Source organism: Gorilla gorilla, chromosome 4, assembly GCF_029281585.2.
Source record: "Gorilla gorilla gorilla isolate KB3781 chromosome 4, NHGRI_mGorGor1-v2.1_pri, whole genome shotgun sequence".
NCBI lineage: Eukaryota > Metazoa > Chordata > Mammalia > Primates > Hominidae > Gorilla > Gorilla gorilla.
Genome location: NC_073228.2, coordinates 27,670,834 through 27,694,494, shown reverse-complemented (window position 1 = coordinate 27,694,494; position 23,661 = coordinate 27,670,834). Strand labels below are relative to the sequence as shown.

General features: G+C 48.5%; 1 protein-coding gene across 3 annotated transcripts in view; it reads right to left on the bottom strand.

The window, feature by feature from the left end:
* Positions 1-5,197: 5,197 nt before the first annotated feature.
* The window catches only part of PECAM1 (platelet and endothelial cell adhesion molecule 1), a 68,745-nt gene continuing 50,281 nt past the window's right edge, over positions 5,198-23,661 (bottom strand). For 2 of the 3 annotated variants that reach the window (XM_019028047.3, XM_055386837.2), the window contains 2 exons: positions 12,397-12,419; positions 5,198-6,543 (listed from right to left, as the gene is read on the bottom strand). In XM_019028047.3, coding sequence (XP_018883592.2) covers positions 6,514-6,543; positions 12,397-12,419 — 53 coding nt within the window. In that variant the 3' untranslated portion in view covers positions 5,198-6,513. The remainder of the gene's footprint in view (positions 6,544-12,396; positions 12,420-23,661) is intronic. The other variant, XM_019028049.3, reaches the window with a different exon arrangement.

Sequence of the window (23,661 nt, the reverse complement as noted above, 5' to 3'; positions counted from 1 at the left end):
AACCCAGAAAATCTCAAGAATTGCCAGGAACCATCAGAGGCCAGGAGAGGCAGAGAAGGGGTCTTTCCTAGAGTCTTTGGAGGAGCATGGCATTGCTGACACCTTGATTTTGGACTTCAGGTGTCCAGAACTGTGCAAGAATAGATTTCTGCTGTTTTTAGCCAGCTGGTTTGTCGTAATTTATTATGGCATCCCTGGGAAAAGATGAATACATTTTCTTTTGCAGGAGAGGAGCCCTAGGATGTGTGACACATCCAAGGTCATGTAATCGACTGGTGGCCAATCCCCTATTCCAATTTAGCTTTTATTTTTCTTTAAGAATTGTATTTGCGGCCGGGCGTGGTGGCTCATGCCTGTAATCCCAGCACTTTGGGAGGCCGGGGTGGGTGGATCACTTGAGGTTAGGAATTTGACCAGCCTGACCAATATGGTGAAACCCCATCTCCACTAAAAAAATACAAAATTAGCCGGGCGTGGTGGCACATGCCTGTAATCCTAGCTACTTGGGAGGCTGAGGCAGGAGAATTGCTTGAACTCGGGAGGCGGAGGTTGCAGTGAGCCAAGATGGTGCCACTGCACTCCAACCTGTGCAACAAGAGTGAAACTCAAAAACTAAACAAGCAAAAAAGTTAATTTGCTTTCCAGCATTGTCATCCTTTCTGAATGTGGAAATAAGGTTTCTTTTCTATTGCCAAAGTTCATTTTGAAGAAAGAATTCTTTTCCTATTGAATTATGAAATATATATGAAGGGACAATTTGGGCTTTAGAAATACTTTGGACTCTGAAGTTTTTCAATAGATTTACTGCTGGTTCTTTGATATTCCAAAATATTCTTTTTTGTCTTTTTTTTTCTTTTTTGTGGAGAATGGGGTCTTGCTCTATTGCCCAGGCAGGACTTAAACTCCTGGGCTCAAGCAGTCCTTCTGCCTCTGCCTCCCTAAGTGCTGGGATTACAGGCATGAGTCACTGCACCTGGTCTGGTATTCCAAAACATTCTAATAGCTTATTACTTTTGAGAGATGAGGGCTACCCCCTTCAAATGTTGAAATCACCATTTGTTTCCTTATTCTGAGCAATTTTCTGAAGGTAAGCCAGGTCTTGCTGGGGATATTGAATGTAAAACTGTCTTTAAAGTAGATCCTTTGGTAAGAAATGTATTGATCACTATTTTGGGGTTTTAACTGACATCAAATAATATGAAGCATATGTGAGTTTTTAATTATTTAGAAGTTCCTAACCCTTTTTTGGACCCTATCTCCCTTCAAGAAACTGATAAAAGGCCAGGCGTGGTGGCTCACACCTATAATCCCAGAATTTGGGAGGCTGAGGCAGGAGTTCTATCACTTGAGCCCAGGAGTTTGTGACCAGCCTGGGCAACATAGTAACACCCTCATCTCTACAAAAAAATTAAAAATTAGCTGGGTGTGGTCGTGGGCACCTGTGGTCCCAGCTTTGGGAAGCTGAGACAGGAGGATTGCTTGAGCCCGGGAGGTCAAGGCTGCAGTGAGCCATGTTCACACCAGTGCACTCCAGCCTGCGTGACAGAGCAAGACTCTTTATCTCAAAACAAACAAAGACATGGATAAAAGCTACGGATTCTCTCCCATAAAAAACTGCACACCCTCATAACCTTTTGCACCTACTCTTTTTTTTTTTTTTTTTTTTTGAGACGGAGTTTCGCTCTTGTTGCCCAGGCTGGAGTGCAATGGCTCGATCTTGGCTCACCACAACCTCTGCCTCCCAGGTTCAAGCAATTCTCCCGCCTCAGCCTCCCGAGTAGCTGAGATTACAGGCGTGCACCACTACGCCCGGCTAATTTTGTATTTTTAGTAGAGATGGGGTTTCCCCATGTTCAGGCTGGTCTCAAACTCCTGACCTCAGGTGATCCACCCACCTCAGCCTCTCAAAGTGCTGGGGTTACAGGCGTGAGCCACCGCGCCCGGCTGCACCTACTCTTAGAGAATTCTCAGGCCCCACGCCTTACCCCAACTTCTGTTACCAGCGGTGAATCCGATGGGTCTGCAGCAAACTTGATGCTTGCCTTCTCAAAGACAGAACTCAGCTGAGGGGCAGAGGTGGTTTTAAGTGGTTTTAAGGCACAGGGAGAGACCAAGGCAAGTTTTAGAGCAGGAGTGAGAGTTTATTAAAAAGTTTTAGAGCAGGAACAAAAGGAAGTACGCTACACTTGGGTCAGGCAGGCAACTTGAGAGATCTAAGTGCCCTGCCTGACCCTTAACTTGGGGTTTTATGTATTTGGCATAGTTCTGGGATTTACGTCTCATCTCCCCTGATTCTTCCCTTGCAGCAGGCTGTCCGCGTATGTGGTGACCTGCCAGCACTTGGAAGGGGTCGCATGCACAGTGTGATTACTGAAGTTGCGCGCATGCTCACTTGAGGCATTTTTCCCCTTACCAGTCGTGCGTTCCCAGAAGAAGGTCATATACTGGTTAAATTCCGCCATTTTGCCTCTTGGTGCGCATGCTCCAGCCTGCTTGCCCAGCTCCTGAGATCTTATCGGGAAGCGGCTGATCACCAGATCCGGGTGTTTTGTATCTATTGAGAGACTGTCCTTGCTTGGAGCTGGCTGCAACCAATTATTATTTTACAGAGACAGTTTAACAACCACCTGACCATCACCTGATGGTAGCCTGACATTCCTGTGGGGACCCTCACCTGTCCTACTCATGTTTGCCTAGCTCCCTACTCTAACATTTCCACTCTGTGGACCCCAGGTTGAGATCCTCTGCAGAGAAGACTGTCCTCAAATAGCCTGCTGGGGAGACATCTCCTTCCCGTTTACCTTTCCATTTGCCCTTGCGGTGTTAGGCAAAGGCTGAAGCTGGCCTCTGTGGCAGAGGGTTTCTTCCCAACACGCCAATGACGCTGGTGGAGAGTCTTAAAAACAGCTGTGCTGGGGAGAGTTCTTGGTGTGTACCTTTCAGAGACCTTCTCCTTAAGACTCTCAAAGACTGAGTCAGGCCAGTGGGAGCCTGGCAGCAATTCTTAGGGGACAGTGACAGTGACAGCTTTTTTGAGGAGGACTAATTGGCTTCTAGGGCTGGAGGCCACTTGGGTCTGACAGACTGCCCTGCTGCCATCCCTCCAGGGCACCCCCCACTCCCTTGCCTCAGGGCCTTCCTGCACTTCTTCCTTTTGTCCTCAATGTTGTTCACCCCACCTTTTCCACTGGTACCCTCTGCCTATGGTCAAGGCTTTGGTGAGACCCACTTTCCTCTTAGACCTTCCTGGATCCCCCAAAGTCTGTGTTGGAAGCCCCTCCCATGTGCCCTTGTTTGAGCTTTTAATTTTCCACCATGACGCTTGTCACACTGCTTTGTAATTGGCTCTCTGTTCGTCTGCATCTCTACTGGGTTGTACCTTCCAGGAGGACAAGGTGCCATGTGACTCTTGTAATCTTCCCACCGCCAACACCCAGCACAGTGTCAGGAACACAGAGCGTGATGAGTACAAGCTTGTTGAGCAAACAGACAAATAACTGGATGCTTCTGTGCAGAGTTTCTCAACCTGGCCATTATTGGCATTTGGGACTTGATCATGCTTGGTCGTGGGAGACGGTTCTGTGCCTGTAGGATGTTTAGGAGCATCCTTGGTTTCTACCCACCAGATGCCGGGAGCACACCCACCCAGCTGTGACAACCAAAAATGTCTCCAGACACCATTCCAAAACCAACGGGAGACAAAATCGCCCGACAGTCGTTGCTTTAGTGAGTGAATGTTGACCTAAGCGTCACTTCGCCTGTCTTGAGTCTAGGTCGGGGAGTGGGTTCAGTTAGCCAATCAGAGAACGCTGATGGGGCGACCAGTATATGCTCATGAAATGGGTGGCTGACCTCTTGGGGTCAGAAGAGGGAAAAGTTCTACTGTGTGTTGGCTAAAGACCATTTTAAGTCCTTCAATGACCGATTACCACATGAGAACACAAGAGGGCGCTCTAACTAATGAGTTCCGCGGCCGAGAAAACTGGAGTGGGTGCTCCTGGGATGCCTCAGGCTTAGACACCGGGGTTTCGGCAGCTGCCGAAGAAGGCTAAAGCCAGCGTCCTGGATTCAGACAGACCTTTTAGCCATTAAATCCACTAAGAAAGATCCCTGCGCATGAAGTTTCCTCCTCGGAAATATAGGCAGAAGGGAAAGTAATTTTAAACTCATGTGTGCTCCACAGGCCGGGGGCGGTGGCTCATGCCTGCAATCCCAGCACTTTGCGAGGCCAAGGAGGGAGGATCACTTGAGCCCAGAAGTTCGAGACCAGCCTGGGCACCATGGTGAAACCTCATCTCTGCAAAAAAAAAAAATTAAAAATTAGCCAGCTATGGCGGCTCACGTCTCTGGTCCCAGCTACCCAGGAAGCTGAGATGGGAGGATCGCTTGAGCCCAGGGGTTCGAGGCTGCGGTGAGCCATGGTTGTGCCACTGCACTCCAGCCTGGGCAACAGAGCAAGCCCCTGTCTCAACAAAACAAAACAAAACAAAAAATTCAGTCGTGCTGCATAAGTAAGGCACCAGGAGTAGGAATAGGGTCTTTGCAGCTCCCATGGCAATTGCCCTTCTCTGGTGGTGGCAAGGGACTAAGGAACTCCCTGGACACAGGGGATCTGGCTGTCCCCAGATCATCAACAGAGACATGAAGGTCGTTAGAGGTCGTCTGATCCTTTGACCTCAATCTGAGCCCACCACTCTGAAAACCTGGAAATTGTATGACATTTTCGTGATACAACTCGGTGTGTGTGTGTTGGGGAAAGGAACCAACAGCTTTCATCATATTGTCAAAAGAGTCTAGGCTGGGCATGGTGGCTCACGCCTGCAATCCCAACCCTTTGGGAGGACAAGGCGGGCAGATCACCAAAGGTCAGGCATTCGAGACCAGCCTGGCCAACATGGTGAAACCCCATCTCTACTAAAAATACAAAAATTAGCCGGGCGTGGTGGCGTGTGCCTGTAATCCCAGCTACTCGGGAGGCTGAGACAGGAGAACTGCTTGAACCCAGAAGGCGGAGGTTGCAGTGAGCAGAGGTTGCGCCACTGCAGTCCAGCCCGGGCAACAAGAGCGAATCTCCGTCTCAAAACAAAACAAAACAAAAACATAGACCTGCTCGGTTCTCTCTGTGACTTCAGAGGCCCAAGGAGTCCTCAGCACTATAGATGCATGTGGCCCCTCAGAAGACAACATTTCACAGATCTGCAAAGAGTAAAGGTCAAATTTATTTAATACAACATCCACGAGGGTCCCTGCAGCTGTGTCACTGAGGCAAACAGGAAAAGTGATTTTGGCTAGGCGTGGTTCTCATCTGTGAAATTCCACAGCGCAATGACAGCAGCCTCTCTCCCACCCACTCAAGACACTGTCAGGAATGTCTTAAGACCTCAGGAGACCACTTCTTTAGCAAGCAATTTTGTTTTTTGTTTTTTTTGAGATGGATTCTCACTCTGTCACTCAGGCTGGAGTGCAGTGGCGCGATCTCCGCTCACTACAACCTCCGTTTCCTGGGTTCAAGCGATAATCTCACCTCAGCCTCTTGAGTAGCTGATACTACAGGCATGCGCCACCACGCCCGGCTAATTCTTGTATTTTTAGTAGAGACAGGGTTTCATCAGGCTGGTCTCAAACTCCTGACCTCAGGTGATCCGCCCACCTCAGCCTCCTGAAGTGCTGGGATTACAGGCATGAGCCACCTTGCCTGCCCTGGCAAGGAATAAATTTTTAAAAATTAGTAAGAAACATACACATTTCAAGTTTTCAATTAAGAATAATATTTGCTGATGGCACCATCTTCCTGTCTTTCAGCCTTCAGCATGGTAGAGGAAAAGAAAAAGAGTGTAGACAAAAACAGTTTAAGAACATCTGTGCTTGTTCCACCTTCATTTTCTGTTTTGTGCGTTGCCTGAATGAACCGTGTCTTCAGGTTGGTATTTCACAGGCGGTGCTCCCAAGTAGTCTGGTTTTTCCATCTGTGGAGGGCGAGGTCATAGAGGGGACAGGGGGAGGCTGTCTGGTCAGCACTGTGTATTTCCAAAGAACAAGGACTACCCAAAACTACAAGCCTTTGAAGGACCAAAGGAAAAGAGAAAAAACCAGCAGCCTCTAACCAGGCCATGTGCTAGAAATGATTGAGTACAAAAAAGAAAATTGGTTTCTGTGTATGAGGGTGCATGGAAAAGGTCTTTATCTCTGCACAAAACAAAATATTCAAGTTTCAGAATATCCCAATGGCATTGCCCTGGATCTCCTCTTCTGCTCTTCCAATTGCCAAGGATGTTCCAACTTGGTGGAAGGAGGGTATGTGGGAAATTCAACAGCCCCTCTGTATCTCTTTCTACCCAACATTAACTTAGCAGGATGGATTTAAGAACCGGCAGCTTAGCCTGAGGAATTGCTGTGTTCCGTGGGAGCAGGGCAGGTTCATAAATAAGTGCACAGAGCTCTTGAAATACAGGGATCATCTGTTCTTCTCGGAACAGGGATGTCCTTCCAGGGATGTGCATCTGGCCTTGCTGTCTAAGTTCCATCAAGGGAGCCTTCCGTTCTCTGTAGCGACAAGAAACAAGGCAAGTTATGATCACACCTCTCAAGATTGAAGATTGCCCTGGTGGAGAGAAATGCAAAATGACAGCACTTCTCAAAGAAAATGCAAAGCAGGGCTGTCACACACTGGTCCCCCACCCTGCAGGGTTCTCTCTGTGACTTCAGAGGCCCAAGGAGTCCTCAGCCCTACAGATACACGTGGCCCCTCAGAAGACAACATTTCACAGATCTGCAAAGAATAAAGGTCAAATTTACTTAATACAACACCCACCAGGGTTCCTGTAGCTGTGTCACTGAGGCAAACAGGGAAAGTCATTTTGGTTAGGCGTGGTTCTCACCTCTGAAATTCCACAGCACAATGACTGCAGCCTCTCTCTCACCCACTCAAGACACTGTCAGGAACGTCTTAAGACCTCAGGAGACCACTTCTTTAGCAAGCAATTTTTTTTAGATGGATTTTCACTCTGTCACTCAGGCTGGAGTGCAGTGGCGCGATCTCTGCTCACTACACCCTCCCTCTCCTGGCTCCTGCCCATAGGCATTTCTCCTTCTCTCCATGCCTGCTCTGTAGGGACCATAGCCTCTGTCCCTGAATACATGTTGGACATCAATCACATCAATCCACCAAGTAACTTCATCAAGCACCCATGTACGCCCAGCACAGCGTCCCAAGGGTGCCCCACTTACCCACAGAAGAAGAAAGGCAACTTTGTAAGAGATCTGACTTCTAGCTCCAGTTCTGCCTCTAGCTAACATGAGATGGACCCGTTTGAGGCCTGTTTTTTAATTTTGAAAATGAAGGACTGAACTTAGATGGTCCAACTGAAATGTTTTAAAATGATATGATTCTACCTTAAAAAGAGAATGAAATTCTGATATATTTTCAACACAGAAAAACCTTGAAAACGTTATGCTAAATGAAATAAGGCAGACATGAAAGGACAAATATATGATTCCACTTATGTGATGTACCTCAAATAGTCAAATTCATAGAGACAGAAAGTAGACAGTGGTTGCTAGGGGTTGCTGGAGGGGCAATGGGGAGTTAGTGTTTAATGGGTACGGTGTTTCAGTGCCTGCTCTGCCTATGGAGTAGCCATTCCTTTGTTTCTTTACTTCTCTAATAAACTTGCTTTCACTTAAAAAGAAAAAGCTCTGGAGATGGATAGCAGTGGTGGTTGCACAGCAATGTGAACGGACCTAATGCAACTGAATTATACACTTTAAAATGGTTAAGTATACACTGGAAAATGGTGAATTTGCCGGGCGGGCGCAGTGGCTCACGCCTGTAATCCCAACACTTTGGGAGGCCGAGGCGGGTGGATCATGAGGTCAGGAGTTCAAGACCAGCCTGGCCAACATAGTGAAACCTTGTCTCTACTGAAAAATACAAAAATTAGCCGGGTGTGGTGGCGTGTGCCTGTAGTCCCAGCCACTTGGGAGGCTGAGGCAGGAGAATGGCGTGAACCCGGGAGCCGGAGCTTGCAGTGAGCCGAGATTGTACCACTGCACTCCAACCTGGGCGACAGAGCAAGACTCCGTCTCAAAAAAAAGAAAATGATAAACTTAATATTATGTATATTTTATGACAATTAAAAAAAAGGATTCCTGGCTGGGCATGGTAGCTCATCCCTGTAATCCCGGCACTTTGGGAGGCCAAGGTGGGTGGATCCCCTGAGCTTAGGAGTTCCAGACCAGCCTGGGCAACATGGCGAAGCCCCATCTCTATCAAAAATGCAAAGAATTAGGAATACATGGTGGTGTGCACCTGTAGTCCCAGCTACTCAGGAGGCTGAGGTGGGAGGATCACTTGAGCCTGGGAGATGGAGGTTGCAGTGAGCTGAAATAGCACCCCTGCACTGCAGCCTGGGTGACAGAGTGAGACTTCATCTCAAAAAACACACAAACAAACAAAAAAAGCAAAAAAACACCCACAAAAGGATTCCTGGATTCCTTCTGCCATCCTGTAGTGCTCTTTAACAGCTTCAAATGGTATTTGTGTCACCTATCCACCTATCAGTGCCTGGACCCTTATCTGACCCACACTGTTCTCTATGCTGGGGATGCAAGAAGCTGTCCCCAATAATTTTATATTGTATCAATTATTGATAAACAACACCACTATGAAGTAGAAGGTATAAGAGGTCTCAACAAACTGCAGAAGGGGTTCAGAGGCACTGAGATGGCTCTGGGCTGGGCAGTGGGGGATTCACAGAAGCAACTCTGGAGTCAGCCTAAAGATTGGATTTTGACAAATGGAAGGAGCCCTTGGAGGGAAAAAGAGCAGGGCCTGCTGGGAGATACCAGAGTAGAGGGGGCCCCTGGGCAACAGTGGGCCCTGAAGAACAGGCAGCACCTAAGTCCACTATTCTGGACCCTCCATGTGCACAGGACACTCTGCTGCAGGTGGAACTCAGCAAGGCAGAAGCTGGAGATGGAGGATGACCCAGGGTCTTGGGACCTCCACAGCCAGCCTGGCTGGCTTCCTGAGGGTGAGCTGGGATAGTGTCTCCATTTTGTTTCAGCCCTGCTGGGTCCGACGACCCTTGGGGAACAGGATGCAGGGCCGAGGTGCCCCAACTAGAAAGCCAAGGCTGTGGCCCCTCCATTGCCAGGAGAGCCCCATGCAAGTGGGCCAAGCAAGCCGTGCTGGCCCCAGAGGCTGGAGGCCTGCCAGCGCTGGCAGCCACCCTGCCCTATTTCCTCTGCTCCGCCTGGATGGGGGAGACATGACTCTGGTGTCCAGCCTTTCTGCGGGCCCCAGACCAAGTCCCTCCCCAGACACCTCCGCTTTCTCTCTGTGGGGGCAGCCAATGCCTGAGGCACCATTGCAGAACCAAAGCCACAGACAGGAAGGGCTGGGCCACAATCAACAGGGCCTTAGGGATTTTGAAGTAAAGGTTAACACGCTCACATCCAAGGTCTGGGCTTGCTGTGCTTAAATCAGAAGCCAGCCATCAGCCACCCAAGTGCAGTTGTGAAATCGCCCTGCCTTGTACCCGGAATATGGTGTGGTCTCCCTCAAAGGTCATTTTGATTTCAACACACCCTGGGATCTCTAGTTCCTGCTTCTACAAAGTGCTCCTGTGGGCACTTGCAATAGACCAGGTCTATGCCAGGTGCTCATTCAACCCTTGCAACAACCAAATGAGGGAGTTTATGATTCCCAGTTTACAGATTAGGAAGCAGAGGTCTTGAGAGGCCAATAAATTTGCCCATGGTGACATGGCTAAGAAGCGGGAAGTCAAGTGTTAATGTGGGTCTCTGATTCCTAAGTCAAAGCCTGGCCTTGGTTGAATCCTATGCCTTGGGTAAGCAACTGCTACTTTCTCCATATGTGGCAGGGTCATTTCATGGCCAAATCAAGTTAAGTCCCCCATCCACACCTACTATTGCCCAAGTGATGAAAAGAGCTTGAAATCAACCAGCTTTTACATGGTGGTTTGCAGCTTGCAGCTTTTATATGGTGGTTGCAGTTGCTTATTTCATCCTTAAAATCCTAATAGGTTGCTCTTATCATCATTGTCATCACCATCTCCACTTTATAGATAAGGAAGCTTGAGCTTGAGGAAGACAGGCTCACCCAAAAGACAGCTGGAAAGCTGGAGCTCCCCTCCCATCCCCTGATCCTAGCACCTGGACAGTTTCCACTGTAGCCCAGCTGCCTCCTGGCCTCCAGGAAAGGGGGAGGTGAGCTATAGCTGCCAATTGCCTTTCTTTCTGTAAGAAGGCAGGGTCCTCTCCAAGATCCCAAGACTCTCACAGGTCCAGATTCACCCCTTTCATTTAAGTACAGGGTGTTCTCTTCCATGCTATCTGTCTGCGTCGGCCACACACACAATTTATAAACAAGGTAAAAATGGCAGAGGAAAAATGAAGTCAGAATGTGCCATTGAAGCAAGTCAAACAATACCAAATTAGTCTTTGGCTACGTGGCTATCTCATTGTTAAGATATTTCCTCCAATGTTCTCAGAGGCAACGGCCATTAAACAACTGGGAATGATCGCCAGGTTTGATTTCAGGAAGGAAATCTCCTCCCATTTCCCCACTGGGCAATTCAATTAATTTTCTCCTGACCCACACCAGCTGATTATTAGGGAAGCTATACCTGCTTCTTTTATAAACAAAACCCATTTGCTTAAAGGTTCAAAATTCCTTTCCCAACGGCTGGAAACCCTGTGCTCCCATCAAATGACTCTATTCTTTTTTCTGCGGGGACAGGACTAGTCATGGGTGAGCTCTCAGAACCATCCTGGGAGCAGACTTTGAGGCCCAAGGGCCAGCTTCTGGGTAAAGTTCTGTCTGGCCTGGAGCTCCAAGCCTTTGTCCAGAGACACCCTTTGGATCCAAGACAAAGTAAATAAATTGGTCCTACAGGGTGTTTTGGGTGGACCCAGCCATGTTTATCACTCCAGGGGAACACATCTGTGTCCCACACTGCCCAGGGAGCAAAGACCTCATTTTCCACTCTCTCAAAGCCATTATTGCTGGGACAGCAACTTCACATCTTGGAGGGAGTCTCTGTCATGACAGAGGACTGGCCGCAGAGTATAGAAGCCGGCGCTCTGTTCCTCACTCTATTAGCCATCCAGGTGACCCCAGGCACGCTATTCTACCAGTGCAGGCCTCAGTTTCCTCATCTGTAAATTGGGCTCCTTGTCCCAGTGACACGATAGTCTCTGATTTCAGGAGTCTGAGTGGGTTTTGGCTAGGAAAAAAAACAACCATTTATTTCATTCCTCTTTTCCTTAAATTCATAGCTTTCTTCCATAAAAAGAATGTCAGTGGCTTCCTGTCTGTCAAAGGCATAATGAGCTCTGTTTTACAAGAGTCCAGACATGGGCAAAACAAAGGAAGCCAGGGGCCCACTGGAAGAGCTACCAGAAATCTTGCTGAAAGTTCTTCCCAGACCTAAAAGAAGTTTATGCGGCAAATGCCTCATTTCTTCAGATATTAGCTGCCCAGTTAACTCCTGCATTGCTGGGTAGCTCACAAAAAGGTTGGGATTGGAAGACACGTCTTTGCAAAAGTTAAACGTGGGCCTCTGTGTCTTTCATAAACCCTCCCATCTGCCAAATAGCAGATTCCTAACTCCATTTCCTACAGAATGAAACTTCTTAACAAGGCAGGTAAATCCTTTGGATTTAAGCCCTGACTTATCTTTCTCCCGTCACTTGTCACTGTCTCACTCTTCTTTTCCCATCCCACACTGCTTGAAACTGGTCATTCCTCACCCTTGTGCTCCTGCTGATCTTTCTCCCTCAATGCTGCCATCACTCCATTCATTCTTCATGGCCCATTCCAAATGATTCCTTGGGGAAGAGGCCACTAGCTAGGTCTCTGTTCTGTGTTCCCATAGGCTCTGGCATAGCTCACTTTGCTTTATGATAAGTGATCACATGTCTGATTCCCTCATCAGAAGGTGAACTGAGGTCAAGAACCTTGGGTGTCTCCTGCAGCTGATGGTCTGGTGTGTAGGGGGTAATTGGTATCGGCTAAATTGCAATGAGCTGTCAGCTGCTCCACTCCTCCCAGCATACACCCTAGATCTGCCTCACTTCCAGAGCCTAGACTTTGGCGTTAAACGAAATGTGTGCTTTGCTTGTTTGGCGCTAAGCACCCCAGAGTCCCAATCCCTTCACGTGTGGGCTGAGATGTAATGATGGAAATTGCAGGAGAGAATATTCGAAATCAGAACTGGCCAAGGCTAGTCAGAGAAGCCCAGGGCTTCTGGTCTGAAACAGACTAGGGAGCGGGGAAGAATTCGTGGGAATGCAGGACGTGGGTGAGTCTGGAAATATTTCACTGTTCAGTGGAGTACTTTTAAATATAATGTATATGAAATGTGTACTTACAGAGTATCTGCTTTCCACGGCATCTACAAAACAAAGGATGACATGGCAGTGAGCAACGCAAATAACCCAGTTCAACTGCCCCAACAACATCACAGGGGCAGGAGCAGGTCGAGAAAAGAGGGAGGAGGCGAGAGCCAGGAGACATCAGCCGGCAGGTGCCCTTAGAGGTTTATGGCTCCTTTGTGCAAAGACAGCTTCCCCGGGACCCTCTAGCTCCACATGACATGCACATAAAGTCCCTGGCACTTCATTTAAAATTTTCTTTATTTTTTTTTTTTGAGACAGAGTCTCGCTTTGTCGCTCAGGCTGGAGCCATCTTGGCTCACTGGAACCTCTACCTCCAGGGAATTCTCCTGCCTCAGCTGGCACTATCTCGGCTCACTGCACCCTCCGCCTACCAGATTCAAGGAATTCTCTTGCCTCAGCCTCCCAAGTCGCTGGGACTATAGGCGCGCACCACCATGCCTGGCTAATTTTTTTTGTATTTTTAGTAGAAATGGAGTTTTGCCATGTTGGCCAGGGTGGTCTCGAACTCCTGGCCTCAGGTGATCTGCCAACCTTGGCCTCCCAAAGTGCTGGGATTACAGGTGTGAGTCACCACATCTGGCCTCATTTAACATTTTAAACAGTTTTTTAGAAATGTAGTATCATGGCTGGGTGTGGTGGCTCATGCCTGTAATCCCAACAGTTGGAGAGGCTGAGGCAGGCGGATCACCTGAGGCCAGGAGACCAGCCTGGCCAACATGGTAAAATCCCATCTCTACTAAAAATACAAAATTAGCCAGGCGTGGTGGTGGGCACCTGTAGTCCCAGTTACTCGGGAGGCTGAGGCAGGAGAATCGCTTGAACCCAGGAGGCAGAGGTTGCCGTGAGCTGAGATCGCGCCACTGCACTCCAGCCTGGGCGACACAGCAAGACTCCATCTCAAAAAAAAAAAAAATTAGTAGCACATATTTTTTTTTTTAAAAAATGAAAACTATGGAAAGTAGGAAGTAGCAGATAAAAATGATATCTGGCCTCATTCTCCAAACCCTGTTGATACTTTTTTTTTTTCCCTAGTCATTTTCCACTATGATTTGGCTTTTTTGGGGGTGGGGAGCAGTTATAATTATACAGTATATGCCATTTTATAACTTAACTTTTTCATATAACATGGCTTTATAAACTTTTTCTGAAAACTTCTTAAGCATAATTGTCCAATTAGCTACTAAATAATTGTTAAATGGATGTGCAACTATTGACTTCACCAATTCCTTACTTTAAAAATGTAGGTGCTTTCCAAGTTTTTGCTCTTTTCAATAACACCACCGGTATCCTATTTGGGAATAAAGCTATTTCTAGATTTCATACTATTTTGTCGATCCCTTCCAGGAGCAGGCTCAACAGAGGAGGAGGCAGAAGCATTGCCAACGCTCTTAGCAGATCTGGGCAACTGTTTCCCCTTCCCCTCAGGAGTCTCCTCTCAACTGTGTGGGAGTCCACACCACCTTCTTTTTTTTTTTTTTTTTCAGATGGGGTCTAGCTCTGTCACCCAGGCTGGAGTGCAGTGGCTCACTGCAACCTCCATTTCCTGGGTTCAAGCGATTCTCCTGCCTCAGCCTCCCAAGTAGCTGGGATTACAGATGCCCACCACGATAGCCGGGTAATTTTTGTATTTTTAGTAGAGATGGGGTTTTGCCATGTTGGCCAGGCTGGTCTCAAACTCCTGACCTCAGGTGATCCACTCATCTCAGTCTCCCAAAGTGCTGGGATTACAGGCATGAGCCACCGCGCCCGGTCTCACACCACCTTCTTCGCAGGCGCCATGCTGTGTTTGCCTGGCCCTGCCAGTCTGCAGTTGCGCAAATGGTCCCAACCAGATGTCAGCAAGAGGACAGTGAGGGTGAGAAAAGCCAATGAGAGCAGGAAGCTCTGCATGGGTGGTGGGTGATCCCTGCCTGCATTCATTAGAGATGGTCTTTCCTATAAGAGGCAAGTGACGGGTATGGCTTGCCCTTCTGGAAAGGACCAGGACCCCACCCAATGGTCAGTGGCCCACATGTTGGGGCAGACCCCCAAACAGCCGACTGTGGACCCTGACTTGAAGACAGAGAAGTCATGGGGACCTCACCTGCTGCCTGGGGGAGACCCCAAGAGGAGATGTGGGCATTGGGGATGGTTGCTGTTCTCGAAGGTGGTGGAGGGAATGGTGGGAGGGCCATAAGTCCTCAGTCTTATCGAGAAAAGCACGCCAAGCGGCCTCAGTATAGACCCAGCCCCAAGCTCACATACAGTTCCTCCTGGACCTCGGGCAGGCTCAGGGCCCGTCTGTCGCAGCGGGGGTCACAACCCTTCTGTTTCTCTAATTTAGAAATATCCTGTTTCCCCAAGTCCACCTCACCCTAACACCCTGTCTTATCAGAAGTTCACTGCCCCTCCCCCATAGAGGGAACAGAGCCAGAAGTTCCTCAGGGGCCCTTTTTCTGTCCTGGCTGGGCCAGAGGCTGGTGTCAACAGCCAAATGATGAATCAGCCCAACGGTAATGTTGAGCCATTGTGTCAACTTCCATGCATTGAGTGAGGTTGGGGACAGCACCCCCAATGCAAATCTGACCTGCAAGGACCCAAAGGACCCCGTGATTCCTGGACCCTCCTAGTCCCCTAAGGGCTCTGGAACCTCTTTCCCAACAGCGAAAGAACCTCAAGTCGGCATTTTCTAAAGCAATCTGAAGACAAAATGTGAAAAACTCAAATACGGATGGAACACTTACTCCATGCACACTTGCGGTTCTTGTTTTTTTGGTAACAGAGCAATCATCACCAAAGTTGAATTGGAGGTAGCATCCATTTTTTCATGGGGATACTTTTTCACCATCTTGCACGCTGAAGTAGGAAATGCCTCCCCAGGGGTAGGGTTGGCAGTGCCCTCTGGCCTCACTGGCTCTGGGCCTCACAGGATGGGTGGGGACTGATCCTCAAGTGCTCTTCTCTTCCTCCCATAGGAGACTTGGCACAGAGGCCTCCTTTTCTTTGGTTCTTTCTCAGCCATTTCCTGTCACGGCTACTCTCGGCCCAGCCAGTCTTGGTATACTGGGTGGCAGGGGATGTGGTGAGGACCAGGGTTTCTGCCTCCTTAAGAAACACCCTGGAAGTCTGAATTCCAGGCAAATAGAAAGTAGAAGGTGGACTGGGTGCAGTGGCTCATGCCTGTCATCCCAGAACTTTGGGAGACCAAGGCCGGCGGATCACTTGTGGCCAGGAGTTCGAGACCAGCCTGGCCAACATGGTGAAACTCCGTCTCTACTAAAAATACAAAAATTAGCTGGACGTGGTGGTGCGTGCCTCCAATCCCAGCTACTTGGAAGGCTGAGGCATGAGAATCACTTGGACCCAGGAGGCAAATGTTGCAGTGAACCAAGATCATGCTATTGCACTCCAGCCTGGGTGACAGAGCAAGACTTAGTCTCAAAAAACAAAAAATAGCAACAAAAAAGTAGAAGATGGACCATTGAGTGAGTAGATTCCGTGATGGGGAGGTGGGCCTCTGACTCAACAGGTAGGGCTGGTGCCCAGAGCAAGACTCAGCACCCATCCAGAGCCACAGTAATCAGGTGGGATGTGCCTTAAGTCACCTCCCAAGACAGAGGGCAGGCAAAAGCTGGTACTGGAGAGGAAAACCAGCTCTCCTGTTGGAGGAGTTGCAGGAGGTGAATTCCTCTGGCCAGGGTTTCTCCATGGTGGCCCTGTTGAAATTTTGGGCTGGGTGGTGTTTTGTGGTGGGGAGGGGGCTGTCCTGTGCATTGTCGCATGTTTAGCGGTATCCCTGGCCTCTCTCCACGAGACGCAGTAGCATTCTCTTCTCTGTTCACCACGCTACGACAACCAAAAGTGTAGTACTTAGTGCTACTGAGCTGGATACTTAGAGTTAAAATGGTAAATTTTATGTGATATGTGTTTTACCACAATTTTAAGAATAAAATTGTAAGAAGTAAAAAAAAAGTGGGCTGGGCATTGTAATCCCAGCACTTTGGGAGGCTGAGGCGGGCGGATTGCTTGAGCTCTGGAGTTCAAGACCAGCCTGGCCAATGTGACGAAACCCCATCTCTACTAAAATACAAAAATATTTTGCTGGGTGCGGTGGTGCATGCCTGTAGTCCCAGCTGAGTCAGAGGGGCCTGCCTGGGGAGGTGGAGGTTGCAGTGAGCCAAGATTGCGCCACTGCACTCCAGCCTGGATGATAGAGAGAGACCCTGTCTCAAAAAAAAAAAAAAAAAAAAGGTGGAAAAAAAGCATAGTGTGGAATTCTACCATACATCTCTAGGCCACAGAGAGTCAATAGGGAAACTGAGACACACAGGATCCCTGCCAGTGCTGTGTCCATCCCCTAACGTGGGGAGGCAGCTGAGTGGAAGGGGCCTCATGATACAACAATTAAAAAAAAAAAAAAGCTGTGCTTAGAGCCAAAAGCCAAGACTGGAAAGACCAGGCAGCTCCCCCCTGTCTGCAAGCTTTCCCATCAAACTCAAGTCCCCTGGGCCAGCGCCCAGCTCTCTCTCCTCGGCCCTGGGGCTGCTCCTTGGAGGCAGGCCTGCCCCATGCCCTATTGCTTATCTAGGGGAGGGCTTATTTTGTATTACTCAGGGGGTGAAAGGGGGTTTAAGGGCCAGAACTGTGCCCTTTAAGCGATTTCCCAAAATAGGCAGCCCTGAAGTGCTGCACGCTAGAAGATGACGGGGAACATGAAGGGGAAAGGTCAGCAGAGATTCCGCTCTGCACCCAGCTGGCTCACTGATCTCACAGACCTACCCCACACTGGGCCCCAATTTTTTTTTTGAGATGGAGTCTCACTCTGTCGCCCAGGCTGGAGTGTACTGGTGCGATCTTGGCTCACTGCAAGCTCTGCCTCCCGGGTTCACACCATTCTCCTGCCTCAGCCTCCCACGTAGCTGGACTACAGGCGCCCGCCACCACGCCCAGCTAATTTTTTGTATTTTTAGTAGAGACGGGGTTTCACCGTGTTAGCCAGGATGGTCTCGATCTCCTGACCTCATGATCTGCCCGCCTTAGCCTCCCAAAGTGCTGGGATTACAGGCGTGAGCCACTGCGCGCGGCCCTGGGCCCCCTGTTTTATTGGGGGTCACTCAATACCACCTTCCCTCTAATAAGCACAGTGTTTCTGGGTTTTACCTGCCCACCAATGCTGCAAGATCCCTCCAGGATTTCTGGAGGGTGAGAAAGACCCTACTCCTTCCAACAAGAAGCAGAGCCTTAGCGTGGCACAATCAGAAAGGAACATGCCGCTTCAAGAGTGGTTCTCAAAGCCCGGGCCCCAGCGTGACGGCAGCAGCTGCACGTGGACACTTGTTAGAAATGCACGTTTTCGGCACCGCTCCAGACCTAGTGAATGGGAAATTCACAGGGAGTGGGGTGCTGCCAAACAATCGATGTTTTAATAAAGCCCGAGGACCACTGACCTGCATCCAGCCCATACCTCATCTCACAGAGAAGGTGACCAAGGTCTTGAGAGGCTCTATGACTTGCTCAGGGTCACCCAGGCCACAGTAGAATATTACTCTTCATGTTTAAAGTAGATAGGATCTACTTAGGAGGCTGAGATGGGAGGATGCATGAGGCTGGGGGACAGAGGTTGCAGTGAGCCAAGATCATGCCACCGCACTCCAGCCTGAGTGACAGAGCCAGACCCTGTCTGAAAAAAAAAAAAGTAGACAGAGTTCTCCAATTATGCCGATAACATGAAACCTAGACTAAGAAAGATGGAAAACAGAAAAGAATGCAGTCAATTGGTTTGGCAACAAACAATTGACAGCAATTGGTAACAAACCAATTGAGAGAAAAAAAGAGAGGGAACAGGAAGGCTTTGAAGAGCATGGCTTCAGCCAGGCCCCCTGGGTTCAGTCCTTGCCCTGCCACTGGCTGTGGAACAAGGACAAGTTAGTTAACCTCTGGGCCCGTTTCCCCATCTGCAGAGCAAGAATAATAATAGAACCCCCATCAACTGTTAGGCGATCTTGGGGATTAAGGTAGGGCTCCAAGTGTCTCACACAGAGGGAGTGCTCAATACATATTAGCTGTAACTGTGACCGAGGAGGAAGGGACCCGCCCAACCGCAAGATAATTAGAGTATAGGGAGAAAAAAATCAACATGGAACAAAAGAAATCTGCAGTCTACAGAGGTGGAATAATATCCAGAGGAAAGAGCTGCTGAAGAATTTGGCAATGATGAAGAATCTGGGGATGGTTATGATGATGAATAAGAAATAATGATCTGGCCGGGCGTGGTGTCTCACACCTGTTATCCCAGCATTTTGGGAGGCCAAGGCAGGTGGATCACCTGAGGTCTGGAGTTCGAGATCAGCCTGGCCAATATGGTGAAATGCCGTCTCTACTAAAAATACAAAAAAAATTAGCCAGGCGTTGTGGCAGTAGCTGTGGTCCCAGCTACTCAGGAGGCTGAGGCAGAAGAATCACTTGAACCCGGGAGCTGGAGGTTGCAGTGAGCTGCGATCGCGCCACTGCACTCCAGCCTGGGTGACAGAGCGAAGACCCTGTCTCAAAAAAAAAAAAAGAAAGAAAGAAAGAAAGAAATGATGATCCTTAACAGCTCTGGGCTCTGGGGAAGACTTGAACAAAGAGAGGCTGAAGATGAGTGTGAGAGAAGCCTAAGCGGGTGGGTTACTGCTGGCTGGAGGATCTGGCTCTTTGGAGAATCATCTAACTCCCCCCAGGCAGAGAGGAGGCAATCTCTCTGATTTTATGTAGGGAGTGAAGGAAAAGAGATTACTTAGAAGATGTTTTCTATTAAGGAAGTCCCAGAGAATTTAGGAGAGAAATTCCTCAGATGGGATGCCTGCTCTTCAGCAACCAGTAAGAGGAAAAGAAAGAAAAGCTGAGCATTCAGGTGGCGCACGCCTGAATCCCAGCACTTTGGGAGGCCAAGGCAGGCAGATCACTTGAGCCCAGGAATTGGACAACAACCTGGGCAACATGGCGAATTAGCTGGGCATGGTGGTGCGTGCCTGTAATCCCAGCTTCTCCAGAGGCTGAGGCGGGAGGATCGCTTGAGCCCAGGAGGTAGAGGCTGCTGTGCACTGTGATCGTGCCACTGCACTCCAGCCTGGGTGACACAGTGAGACTCTGTCTTACAAAAAAGAAAGAAAAGAAAAGAAAGAAGGAAGGAAGGAGAGAGAGAGAGAGAAAGAAAGAAGAAAGAAGGAGGAAAGAGAAAAGGAAAGAAAGGAAAAAGGAAAGAAAGGAAGAAAAAGAAAGAAAGAGAGAGGGCGAGAGAGAGAGAAAGAGAGAAAGAAAAGGAATCAGCCATGTCCTGCAGGATCCTCTCCTCAAGGAAGCACTGACAAACAGGAAACCCCTTGGCTTCCAGGACCAGAGGCTTCCAGGTGGGTTGGAGGCACAGCTGCAGGCAGCTGCAGGCCCCAAGGGCTACGGCCTGTGCAAGAACCAGGGCTCTCTCTACCTTCACCCCTGGGCAGGTTAGAGACCTGGCAGGTTCCCTAATGGTCTGCCAGTTTAGAGACAAGGTTGTAGAGGGACAGAGCCCTGATCTGTCCTCCTGGTCTGGGAGTCAGGGGACTGCTCTAGTAGTACCCTGGGCAAGACACTGAACTCTACAGGGCTCAAGTTCCTCCTGTGTTTTTAAACTGAAATTGATTAAGTGCTCACTCTGTGGCAGGGATAATACGGTGACTGTGGGGATAACCAGCACCATCTCCCATGATTCTATCTCATTTAACCCCATTTGCATTTAACAGTTGAAGAAACTGAGTCTCTGAGGGGTAAGACATCTTGGTCACAGTCACTCAGCTGATTGGGGGCTGCCTCAGAACAGGGACTGGGATGTCTCCCAGGAAAGCCTGTGCTCTACACCGCTTCAAATCCTACAAGAGTGGGTTCTACGACACCTATGGTTTCTGCCTGAGGGGTCAGGTTCCAACAGTCCAGACTGAGTAATCTAGAACCAACCTGGAGACCCTGAGAGAACCCACTTGAACAGCCAGCTGCCCTAAAGCAGATGAAGGAAATCAGAATACGCCCCCACAAAATATGCCCCTTTGGCATAAGGATTGTTTTGAGCTGGTTCAGATGTAGAAGGAAGTCTTCCCAGAGCTTGTTTATCTGACTAAAAGCAGAAACTACTTCTTCCTTTTTTTTTTTTTTTTTTTTTTGAGGCAGATCAACAAGAGAAAAACAAAGAGGGTCTCTGTTTTTCTCTTGTTAATCTGTCTTGTGTAATTTGCAGGGCCCCAGTCAGAAAACCTAAGAGAGTAAAGGAAGAAAATTAAGTTTTTTGGAACCCACAGTCTCATTCTGTCACCCAGGCTGGAGGGCAGTGGCACAATCACAGTTCACTGCAGCCTCCACCTCCCAGGCTCAAGCGATCCTCCTGTCTCAGTCTCCTGAGCAGCTGGGACTACAGGCATGCACCACTATGCCCAGCTAATTTTTGTTTTTATATTGGTTTTTAAAATTTAAAAAAATTTTTTTTTTTTTTAGAGATGGGGCCTCACTGTGTTGCCCAAGCTGGTCTCAAATTCCTGGGCTCAAGCGATTCTCTCACCTCAGCCTTCCAAAGTGCTGAGATTACAGGCATGAACCACCATGCCCAGCCCTAAAAGCAGAAACTCCTAAGAAATCACACCTGCTGTAAATGCCCCCATAAAATATTTATGGCCACTTGATAGACTTTCTCAGTTTGCCACTCTGGGAAGCCAAAAACCATTTTTCCTTTGTCTTGTCATTTCTCTACAAATTTATTGCTCTTTGTTAAGAAGCTTTATATATTTATTTTTATTTTTATTTTTTTGAGATGGAGTTTCATTCTTGTTGCCCAGGCTGGAGTGCAATAGCGTGATCTCGGCTCACTGCAACCTCTGCCTCCCGGGTTCAAGCAATTCTCCCGCCTCAACCTCCCGAGGAGCTGGGGTTACAGGCACGTGCCACCATGCCTAGATAATTTTTTGTATTTTTAGTAGAGATGGGGTTTCACCATATTGGCCAGGCTGGTCTCCAACTCCTGACCTCAGGTGATCCACCCGCCTCGGCCTCCCAAAGTGCTGGGATTACAGGCGTGAGCCACCACGCCCAGCCTAAGATGCTTTATAGACCCCAAGTGCTAACCACCCCTTTGAGTCACTCATCATTGATGTTTCTCCTGTGTGATTTGCGTTATGTATATTAATAAACTCTGTTTTCCTCTTGTTAATCTGCTTGTCCAATTCGCAGGGCCCCAGTCAGAGCACTTAGGAGAATAAAGGAAAAAAAGTTAAGTTTTTCCCTAGAATCCACACTAAGGTGCCCCTCACCAGCTATAAAAGGGCCTCCAACCAGTAGCCTCAGATGATCACAGACTTCGCTGGAGACCTCGAGGCAGAGGTGGTAAGGAGCTGGCCTCCTGCAGCGAGGATCCCTGCAGCTTCCACCTTCTACCACCCGACTTTCCCAAACCGAAGACAGTACACCTCAGTGATCAAGAGCGTGGAGTCCACTCCGGGGAGGAACGATTCTCAGGGGCTTGCTTGCTGCGTGATCTTGGGCAAGCATCTTAACCTCTCTATGCCTTAGTATCCTCAACTGTAAAATGGGATTTGTGGTGAATCCCATTGACAAATCCCATTGAAAGACACGATGTACTTAGACCACTTAGCACATACAGTAAGTGCTCAAATAGGAGATTTTGCTTAACCAAAGCAACTGAAAGTGAACTCTTCAGCACTGTCCAAGAAAGCGAACACTCTCAGGGACCACCAAGAAAGCAGAAGGGGCATTTTTGTACAACTGCACAATGGGAGCAACCTTGAACCCTACCTCACTTATAACTTTCCCTTACACTAGACAAATAGAGAACGCCTGTTTATTGTCAGATTTGCATTTTGTTAGCTCTGAATATATGGAGATTGTGAAATGAGGTACTTGAGCTAAAAATTCCCCAGAGAATTGGTTTTTCAAAAATTATTCAGGGTCAAGTTCCACAAGGGGTTGAGTTTCTATTCTTCTTATAGATATACCAACTTTTAAAAGTGAATTAAGAAGTGATCACTATTTCAGATAAAAAGCAGGGTCCTCAGAGAATTGGATGGTTCTTCTAAAACAGTGCTTTTTGCCTGGCACAGTGGCTCACGCTTGTAATCCCAGCACTTTGGGAGGCCGAAGGGGGTGGATTGCTTGAGCTCAGGAATTCAAGACCAGTCTGGGCAACATGGTAAAACCTCATCTCTACCAAAAATACAAGAACTTAGCTGGGCATGGTGGTGTGTGTCTGTGGTTCTAGCTACTTGGGAGGATCGCTTAAGCCTTAGGGGCCGGGGGGTGTTGCACGGAGTTGCAGTCAGCTGAGATGGTGCTGCTGTACTCCAGTCTGGGTGACAGAGTGAGACTCTGTTTCAAACAAAAAACAAAACAAAACACAAACAGTGCTTCTCAAATATTGGCAGCATCAGAAACATCTGAAGCTGGCTAAGTTCAGATTCCAGAGACTAGTTTTGTGGGTCTGGGCTGGGCCTGACATTGCTGCTGCTGGTTTGCCAACTGTACTCGGAGGAGTCATCCTTTTATATTTATTTATTTATTTTGAATAAATAAATAAAGCACTTACTGAGTGCTTAATGAGCCACCACCCCCAGCCAGAGTAGCCACCCTTTGCAGAAATGTCTTGGACCATCTTAATGATTCCCTTTCCAAGAACCCACTTAAATAGAGGTCTGCTGTACAAAGCGAGATACTCACACAGTCACTATTTCCCCCACAATGTTTATGTCTTTCGGATTGCTGACTTACTTTCAGAATTTAAAAGTTGTCATTGTGTATTTCATTTCACCAGAATTGAATACAGTTATTATACCCCCCCACCGAAAGAAAGGACTTGTTGAGCTCCCCCTGTTCCGGGTCTGCTTAAGCTCTGTGCTCAGCTCTGGGGGAAGCCCTTTCATGAGGAAGCAGTGGGTCGTCACGGGAAGTGAAGTGGGGCCAGCCGAACCAAAGGAAATAGAGCAGATCCGCAAACCCACACCCACTCCCAAAGTCAGTCTACTGTCAGAAAAGCTGAAGCTGCTGGGCGCGGTGGCTCACACTTGTAATCCCAGCACTTTGGGAGGCCGAGGCGCGCGGATTACCTGAGGTTGGGAGTTCGCGACCAGCTTGACCAACAGGGAGAAACCCCGTCTCTACTAAAAATACAAAATTAGCTGGGTGTGGTGGTGCACGCCTGTAATCCCAGCTACTCAGGAGGCTGAGGCAGGAGAATCGCTTGAACCG